The following is a 9,851-nucleotide window of genomic DNA, read 5'->3' on the forward strand; positions in this document are numbered from 1 at the left end:
AAAAAATTGGAAGGATGATGAAGAACTGAGCAAATTAAGCAGAAAATTTAAGTCTCTGAGCTTGGAAACATAGGTTTTGGTGAAAAATGCACAATTTGATTAGACCCTGATGAAAAATTTGAAGTTCTTTTGGAAATTGAATTTGGCTTTTGTAAATGGATTGAGTTTTAATTAAGGTTTTTCGCTCATAAAACAAAGACTTTGGTGGAAAATGTTAAATTTGATTAGACCCAGATGGAAATTTAGAAGCGATCCAATCGTTAAATATGTTTGTATATACTCAGAGATAATATGTGTAAAAAATCGCAAAAAAAAAAAAAACATTCAGAGATTAGGTAACGGAACCATGAGTGAAAAAAAAAATATTTAAACCATTTGTTTATTTATTTATAATCAATATAAGACTTTAAAATAATAAAATAGTCAATTTCTGTCGATGATAACCGTCAGAATACTAAAATAATGACCGCCAGAAACTAAAATAATAAAATAGTCAATTTATGGCGGTTAAATCCGATAGGAAATATCCGCCAGGAATTTATGTCGGATATATCCGACAGAAATTAACTTTTATCCGACACTAAATAAATTATGTGTCGGATATCTTTTATCCGTCAGAATGGCTTAATAACCGCCACCATCGTCCGACACCTAAAGCTAATATTGTAGTAGTTATGAGATATGAATATGTCGTATAGGTCACTAGAGGTGACTTCGACTTATATGCTAGCCATGATTGATGAGATATGAATATGTCGTATATGTCCCTAGAGGTGACTCTGACTTATATGGTAGCCATGACTGATGAGATATGAATATGTCGTATCAGTCACGGGAGGTGATTCCGACTTATATGTTAACTATGATTGATGAGATATGTGATGAGATATGAATATGTCGTTTAGGTCACTAGATGTGACTCCGACTTATAAGCTAGCCATGATTGATGAGATATGTAATGAGATATGAATATGTTGTACAGGTCACTAGAGGTGACTCCGACTTAGATGCTAGCCTATATACGATGAAATGCTAGCATTTATAATGAATATACATGATGAGCTAGCATATGTGATGAATACGTGATAAGCTAGCAGACGTGATGAATATGCGATTAGTTAGCATATGATTATAAATATGCAAAGCATGACTTGAACTTATATATATATATATATATATATATATATATATATATAGACGTATATTTTTATATTCTAATTCTGGAAATCATACAGGCGTTGTAGCGAGGGGTTATAGAAATTTATATGGTTTCTATTAAAATTTTATCTACTGGGTCACTCATCTTTGTCTTGTCTTCACCCTCCAGGTCTTCTTAGCTGAGCTTTCTTATCGTCGAAGGTTCGTGGCGATCCTTAATACTGGAAATTATTTCGAGGGTATGATTCCCAATTCACTTTTTTGTACTTACTTATGCTCTAACATCACGTGTACAATGGGTTTATTCCTGTTCACCAGTGCACTCTGGTATTTAGGCACTCTTAGGTTTAAATTTATTTACAATTTTTCCACATCATCACACTTTCTGGCTTCGTCACCTTCCAGGTGTCGGCCAACACAGCTCAATTCAGAATCCTAATGGACATTCCGGGTTGGAATGTGTCACCTCTTATCCCCTTCACCTTTCTTCCCCGCTCACGTCTTCCCCCAACCCACCCCATCCCCAAACTCATCACCCTTAACCTTCTTCCCTACTTGTCTCCCCCGAATTCATCACCCTCATCATTCTTCCCAATTTTAGTCCCCAATTTTTAATTTACTCAAACAAATCAAATCCCAATTGAAATTTCGCAAACTGGATATGCTCTGTTGCTACCCCTTTGACACCTCTTCTATCGCCACAGAAAATCCCCATGCATTCATTTTTTTCTTTATCTCATGTTTAGAACACGTGGTGACAATTTGGGATTGGAGAAAGCTTTAGGCTTTGCTCAACTGGGTTTCTCAATATCGGCTTGGCGATTGAGGTCGAGCTCGGCGTGGGTGCGGTGGACGAGGTTTGTGAAGCCTAGGGCTTGGAGCTTGCAGATGATGGTGGGGCCGATGAGGCTGCTGTTGAGTGTGAAAGGGAGAAAGGGTGAGAGAATACGGGAGGAAAGGGTAGAGAGGGGAGGGATGGTGACTGTTGTTGAGCGTGAAAGGGAGAAAGGGAGAGAGAATACGGGAGGAAAGGGGAGAGAGAGTGAGGGATGGTGGTTCTGGGTACGGTGTGAGAGAGAAGTGGGGGAGGAAAGAGACTTCGTAAGATGAAGTATGACATTGATATTTTTTAAAAATAAAGTATAAAACTGTAAATGACCCAATAATTAAGTTAATTTTATGTAATTTACCTCGTATTTTGATAATTTGAAGTATGGATAACTCAAAAATTTAGACAACATGTCCATAATCGAAAACTTGTTGATATGGTTGTTTGTATTATGTGATGGGACATGCTATACATGCTCATGCCGCGTCACAGAAGCTTAAGGACAGCCATGTAGGTGTAAGCAAGCTGGCATTTTCATCGTCATTGTCGAGATTTTAGGTTTCTACTTTTTCATGCAGCGTCACTCCATTAGTCCATTTTATGCTCGAGCTACTCCAACAGGATCTTCTCCGAATCTTTTTAATGAGATTTTAAGAATTTGTGAATTTTGTCTGTTTCTTGCATATAATATTGTTAGTTTTCGTCAAATATTATTTGTATTTAATTTTAAATAAAAATATTTAAAAAAATTCTGACAGTACGATGTAGAATAAATTGAAATAATTCACGAATCCTTAAATCCTCGTCAAGAAATCCGGCGATGATCCGGTCCCAAGTTACTTTCAATAGACTTCCATCTTTGCCGCTGTGCGACGTCGTTTTTAGCCAAGACCCGTTTAACACACCCAACCGCCGCCGAAACAGAACCGAAACTCGAGTGTCAATGGAGAAAGGCGGGTTAGACTTCGCCGGCCGAGAATTTAAGAACGCGGAGGAGATGTGGAGGGAGCAGCTCGGAGAAGACCACAGCAAGAAGACCGAGTGGTACCGCCAAGGCGTTGGCTACTGGGAAGTAAGTGCTTTTGTCAACCTTCCCTGTTTTTCATTTCGCTTTTTGTGCAGTCATTTCGTCGAGCAGGTGGTGGGCATTTGGAAAGTGTTTGATGTTTTTGGTGTGTTTGGTGTGTTTGGTTGTAAAGGGTGTGGAGGCGTCGACGAATGGAGTTTTGGGAGGATATGCGCAGGTGAATGAGCCTGACATAATGGGCAGTGAAGCTTTTCTTAAGCAGCTTCTTTCTGAGCGTTTTCCTGGTGCTACAAATGGCCAACGCCACCTTGTTGTTCTTGGTTCACAGTCTCTCTCTCTCTCTCTCTCTCTCTCTCTGCGCTTTAAATTATTAAATTTGTTGAATACTGGTTAAAGGAACCCTATTTATCTGGGAAAATAGCTGAATTCATATTAAATGAGTTCACTTTGTCAATAAAAAAATGAAAATTTGAGAAGGGTAGCAATCCAAATTTTGGCTCCTAGTGTTGAATTACTTGGGTGTGTTGTTTTAAAATCAGAGGCACGTTCTGGGTCTTCTGACTGACCAGTATTTAAATTTCTACAGATTGTGGTTCTGGCATTGGGAGAGTCTCCAAAAATCTTCTCATAAGATACTTCAATGAGGTGAGTTCAGTTTCAGGGCAACCCCTCTTTCTTCTACCGCCATCTTTCCGCATTTAGTTTCTGTGAAATTCATTCGATGTTGCATTATAAGAAAATTTTGATGTCTTTGAGACTTTTATGGGCTGGTTTGGTATTGATGTGCTTTGAAAAAAAACTGCTTCTGCTGTTCTGTGAGAATAAGCTTATTTTTGTTGCTTCACGTTTTCAGCTTTTTTTTCATCCAAAACTATGAAAATAAGCTATTTTTAAATGTTTACCAAACACCTTTTTGAGCTTAGCTTTTTTTGATACCCACTATTTATAAAAACACATAAGTACCAAACCAGTACTAAGTGAACTTGTATTTCATGATGTATGTTGTCACTGTTAGTCGCAAATTGTAGAACCAAATTTAGATAAGTTCCAAATAGTTTAATGTGATATGATTTCGGGCGAAGATATCTCCGGAGAGGGCTCTTCGGCTCTCAGCATAGCTCCTCAAGGGATTGGCACTTTGCATGTGTAGTCGGGCTCTTGCCTGCTGATGTGCTGCAAGAAGAGGACAAAGTTAGTTTTGAAAGGTGCCTTTGTGGGGCCTTAGGTGTAGGCCTTGAGGCTCGCAATCAAAACTAACTAAGTGCTAGGCGTGCTATTGCTATCTCAGTATAGCAGATGCAGAACAAGATTGTGTTTAGTCAATTACTTGCGCCCCAAGTTACTCGGACCTCTTGTTATCAAAGGATTGTCGTGGATGAGTTAAGTCCACATTAAGTTATTTTTCTTGCCTTGTGACCAAGGACTTTCAGTTCATAGTCTTGTATATTCGAATGAGGGGAGTCCAAATTCCTTAAGTCATTTGTTTGGTTTTAAATGAAAGTATATCTATTAAATTGACCAGGTCTAGATACAAATAAGACTTTTAAAGTAGGAAAATAGGCGGATATGACTTGAATACATACTGGAGAATGCATTAAGTAATAGATCTACAAATTTAGAAAGCAAACAAAGAGTTTCGGCCAAGATTTCACCTTGTCTGGCAAGGTTAAACCTTTTGCAGTCACTTCTCTTTGAGTTTATAGTGGTTTCTATGCTAGAAAGGGATGGATAGTAAACCAATTTATACAAGGGAATCGATACTATGCCACTAGAGGTGATAGCAGAGCTTTTAATCAAAACAAAAGATAGCTTTTGTGAGGGAGATATCTTGAAAAGGACTGAGATCTGGGCTGATTACAGCTTTTAGATGCAAATTTAGCTTGAGAGCAGAGTTTGTATGTTTGTTTGTTTTATTGGTTGAGTGTCCTTGTCTCTAGGGCATTTTCCTCCTTTTATAGGCAAATTAGCTCGACTGCAGTGACTTTGTTCTTGCTCGAAAGCAAGGGTAGTGAGTCATCAACTTTTTACTTGTATTGCCACCGAAAAGTGCTTTTTGGCTGAATGTGAGTTAGTCCCCATCACTTGACATTTAAATCATAGGCACATGGCTTATGCATTAATGGGAAGGCGCCAATTTGTCTCTAGGCTTGATGCTTAGGCTTTGGGCAAGTCTCCCTTTAGTTGGTATGTCTGGGCTTCCACACACTTGCAGCCCAATGTTCAAATATTAACCCAAACAATATGCATCGAACGGTACTTGCTTGCACATGTTGAACATGGATGCTAAGACTATATCATGAGACCTAAAAAATATGTGTTGGTACTTATCTTTCTAGCTTTCGGTTTTGTTTATTAGATGAGAACTAATTTTGTTTTTATTTCACGTCTGAGCTCGAATCAGGATATCTGTAGCTTTGTCATGTTTTAAGGTTTTGGGTTTTCCATCAGGCTGAATATATTTTCTTTGTGTTTTTGTTACATGGAACAAATCAGTGTCACTAAAACTTGATAGAGCTTATTATCCATTGTAACTGTCACACGTTTTCTCTTTGATCTTCATTCTGTTTTCTTGAAAACCCAGGTTGATCTACTTGAGCCTGTATCACATTTCTTGGAAACTGCTCGTGAAAGTTTGGCTCCTGAAAATCATAAGGTCTCTGATATGCACAAAGCTACTAATTTTTTCTGCATGCCTCTTCAGGTAATATACTCAAATAGTCAAATACAATACATTACCAGAAACATTGGATGGTCTTGACACTTACAAACCCTTTATTTTTTCTGTGTTCCTCTTTGGATAGTAAACTATTTCTCCCCTATTAGTTATACAACGTTCGCTTGGTTAGTTTTTATTTATTTTTTAAACACCTGCCATGCAATTTTGTCAGTCCAATGCATTCACTGTGTGTCTTCCTTTCTTAACTTTTCTAGACATCCATCTCTTACCCTCGCTGAGTCTTTTGGAAACGCCACATGAACATTTTCTTGCTTCCATTTTTAGGAATTCACACCAGACGCAGGGAGGTACAACATTATATGGGTTCAATGGTGTATTGGGCATCTGACAGATGACGACTTCGTCTCATTCTTTAAACGGGCAAAGGTAAAACTGTTTTCTTGAGTATTAATGTAAAACTATGTTTCAGATATCAAGGTATCTACTGGGATTGCATCACTATCATTTCATGATCAAACGTAGACTGTTCAATATGGACGTGAACTTGAAGATTTTGCCTGCAATCTTCTGACCATTTATGTTCACAAATCTTTAAATTCTGTGAAGTATTAAAGTCTTCGTTAACTTTAAAGTTTCTGCACTTTTGGTTCCGTCTTACTGACATTATGCCCGGACATAGTATTAAATTCATAATACCATTTTCGGCCCCTTCCTCCCTCGGTGACCAAATACAAGAAAATTTGACAAAAAAAAAATGAAAAGTAAAATTCAGTGTACCATTACACATGACCTTGGGATTATTCGGTCAAAGAACTGGGTAGCAAAAGATATATACCATTGTTTATGTCCTCGTTAAGATCTTAATCACTTACTTTTGTGCTATTAAGGGATGATGTTTACTTTTATATATTTATTGTCAATCTTTGACAGAGGCACTTTGATGGCAGGAATACTCCTATTATATCTTCCACTTTTGTATGTCCAGTCAAATTTATTCACATGTTGCTTAGTAGTTTTCTCGATTGGTGTTGTTAGTTTTGTGTGTGGAAATGTACTAACTTTTTTATATGGGTTACCTATTTCTAGGTAGGATTAAAACCTGGTGGTCTTTTTGTCCTAAAGGAAAATATTGTAAGATCCGGTAAGTTGCTTTCTGTTTCACTTCATTCTGTGGTCATGATAAAGTTATCTGCATTCTTTTTGGTAGACTAAATTTGACTGAGAATAACTTGTTGTGAACTAATCGTCTTGATATGTAGGATTTGTGTTAGACACAGAAGACCGGAGTGTCACCAGGTCGGATTTGTACTTTAGGGAGCTCTTTCGTCAGTGTGGACTTCATCTTTACATATCAAAGGTTAAATGTGAAATTCGTACTCTGTGCTATTAGCTCTAGAATCTGATGTGGACCTTATCTCATCCTATCTGTTACTTTTATTTTCGATGTTTATTGCTGATAACTGATATAGTCCATAAGCGAGGGAGAAATATTTAAGATGTGCAGAGACACTGCATCTTAATAGGATGACTTCATATGATGCCTGTCAGATCTTTGCCGGTCCTCGCTGTTTCATGTTAATGTCAATTTTCTTAATAAAGTGATTTGATATCTAACTCAAAATTATTTTTCTGTCACGTAACTTTAAAGATAAGTGAATTAGTTGAGCATGGTTTGTTCGGTTTGATGCCACAGTTGAATTTGATTGTGCATACTACCTAAATCATTTTGATACTGGTTCATTTTGATCAAGGGGGTGGGGGGCCAACATTGATAAGACAAGTACCGCTAGATCAATATCTAGTTGGTTTTGGTACACTGGCTCATTAAATATCTGTCTTGAGGTGAATTCATATGAAATTCTGCCGTTAGCATCCAAATCTTCTTCGTTTATAATTCCAGTTTCTTCCTTACATCAGGATCAAAAGGGGTTGCCTGAGGAATTATTTGCTGTGAAAATGTATGCATTAACTACTGAGTTGCCAAAGAAGGTCCATCGGACAAGATCTGAAGTGCAAGCCAATAGACCCGGAGTCATCAAGTGAGCAATCCCAGCTTGAACTTACATACACACACACACACACACTACTTTTTGACATTGCATTTTGGTCCTGACTTCCTGTAATGGGCTACCCCTAAGTAATGTGCAAGAACCAGTTTGTATTCACCTGCAAGTTCTGTTCTTTGATGGTCTTGATGATGCGTATTCTTTGGTTACATTTTCTACTCTGATGTTGTCTGCTGTCCGTTACAACGCAAAATACAATATTTTGAGTAGACATAGAAGCTGTTGAAAGAGGAACGGGTTATGAAACCAAATAGGGAGATCAATCTCTTTATACCGTACCGAAACTTTACAATTCACATGGAAAATTAAAGTATTTCGGATGGAACACACAAGAACATAAAATAGTTTTGCGTAGAATTGAATTTCCGAAGTTGGATGAATTTAAAGGTTCATCTCGATTGCATGCGCTTGTGGCCTCTACCTCTTTCGGCATGTATTCTTTCGTGAGAATGAGAAGCTAAAACCCTGCAAGACTGGTAGGCTCTACTCATGATATCAAACACTTGACCCAAGCTTAGTTGTTGGTTGCTGGATACATCTGTGCACATTAGCCCTAGCCCTATTGCCTGTTCAGCTTGATCAAAAGTATTTTGTGTCAGTTCCAATTTCTGGTCTATCACCTTCTGCAAATTCCCAGGATAATGCATTCTGATATACTCGAGAAACCCAGCCTCGCCTGTCTCGAAGTCTTCCTGCGGCCGCCTGTTTATGAGCATCTCTAGTAGAAGCACTCCTAACTTGTACATCTCTGAACCAAATTTCAAATTTTTGTATTAGAAGTTAACCAAATTAAGAGGTAAAAAAAAAAAAAGACAGATCGAAATGATGCAGCTTCATTGATCGACTTACTTCTACTTCTGCAGCTTTGATCCCCAATCTTAAACCTTGAAATTCGCGGCTCCAGATTGTTTGACAGCAAGATACTGCTTGTCCTGAGATCGTATCCGACCTCAGGCCACTCCTCCTGCAGATAACACATGCCTTCCACAACCCCCGTCAATATTTTCAACCTGTGATTCCATGGTGTATTGTTCGACTCCAATAGCCACATCTCAAGGTTCTCTCCTTCCATCCATTCGGTTACGATGGCTCTCAACCTTCTGTTGTTGCACCAACCCAATACACTAACCAAGTTCTTGTGGCGTAACCGAACGAGAACCTTGCACTCTTCGATCAAGTTTGGGTGGTTTTCACCTCGGTAGATCTCAATCCTGACTTCAGTGTCATCTCTCAGAGTTCCTCTATAGATATCAACTGCTTCACTCTTCCCCTTCAGATTTCTTCTCGAAAATCCATTTGTTGCTGCCTTGAGCATTGCTGGTGTAAACCGATACTTTCTGCGAAGCATTCTTGGGAGAAAATCAGGCCTCTGGAAACAAAGCCACCCCAAGCAACACACCATCAAGATCACAAAGATCGGAAAACCAACCAACAAGATTACAGCCTTGATCCTGAACTTTTTCTTATGGGGGAGGAGACCCGAATGGAGAAAACTCGAAGAATTGAACCGTTTAAAGAAGAGGGCATCAGAGATTTTACTCTCGGAGAAGTGATTATATGATAAATTAAGAGAAGTGAGGTTGGCAAGGGGAGAGAAGCTCTCTATTGGGACATCGCCGTAAAGGTCATTATGGCTCAAATCAAGAGCTTGGAGTTGTGTGCATTGAAGAACATCAATGGGAAAATTGCTCTCCAAGGAATTGTTGGACACATCAATAGTTAAGATGCTCAAAGGGCAATACTTCCAAAAGAAGTTGAATGACAAGTAGAGAGGCGCGATCTTTGGGCGGTTTTGAAGGTCTATTTTAGGGAATGATTCGACGCAGTTTGGATTCTTGGACTCGTTGCAGAGACGGCTTGCAACAATGGTGGACTTGAAAATCTCATGAAGGTCCACAGGTGAGGAACTGCAGTATCTGATAGATGGGTTGTGATGGCAGTTTTTCATTATCGTGGAGTTGAAATCATGAGGCGGTTTTAAATTTTTAAGGTCTTCTATGACAGACGCGGCGAGAGTTGTGTATATGGAGGCTGAAATCGGGAGGAGGAGGAGGAGGAGGAGGGAAGTTGCAGAAATGGAAGCCATGGAGAAGT

The 9,851-nt window shown here is 38.7% G+C and overlaps 2 protein-coding genes across 3 annotated transcripts; one reads left to right on the top strand and one right to left on the bottom strand.

The window, feature by feature from the left end:
* The first annotated feature begins 2,501 nt into the window (after positions 1–2,501).
* Positions 2,502–7,856, top strand: LOC103454462 (alpha N-terminal protein methyltransferase 1-like). Of its 2 annotated transcripts, XM_070822739.1 has the most exons (9): positions 2,677–3,059; positions 3,187–3,334; positions 3,601–3,659; positions 5,596–5,715; positions 6,016–6,117; positions 6,622–6,666; positions 6,778–6,832; positions 6,951–7,048; positions 7,609–7,856. In XM_070822739.1, the coding sequence occupies exons 1-9, from the start codon at positions 2,808–2,810 to the stop codon at positions 7,732–7,734; spliced, it is 1,005 nt and encodes a 334-aa protein (XP_070678840.1). In that variant the 5' UTR covers positions 2,677–2,807; the 3' UTR covers positions 7,735–7,856. The 2 variants fall into 2 exon arrangements, with proteins under 2 accessions (XP_008392273.3, XP_070678840.1); XM_008394051.4 differs by lacking the exon at positions 6,622–6,666 and having other exon boundaries at positions 2,502–3,059.
* A 228-nt stretch (positions 7,857–8,084) lies between these two features.
* On the bottom strand, positions 8,085–9,851 carry LOC103454509 (putative leucine-rich repeat receptor-like serine/threonine-protein kinase At2g24130). Its single transcript, XM_008394094.4, has 2 exons — positions 8,607–9,851; positions 8,085–8,505 (listed from the first exon to the last, which is right to left on the bottom strand). Exons 1-2 carry the CDS (start codon positions 9,841–9,843, stop codon positions 8,147–8,149), a joined length of 1,596 nt encoding a protein of 531 aa, XP_008392316.1. The 5' UTR covers positions 9,844–9,851; the 3' UTR covers positions 8,085–8,146.

This window comes from Malus domestica, chromosome 05 (genome assembly GCF_042453785.1).
Source record: "Malus domestica chromosome 05, GDT2T_hap1".
Taxonomy (NCBI): domain Eukaryota; kingdom Viridiplantae; phylum Streptophyta; class Magnoliopsida; order Rosales; family Rosaceae; genus Malus; species Malus domestica.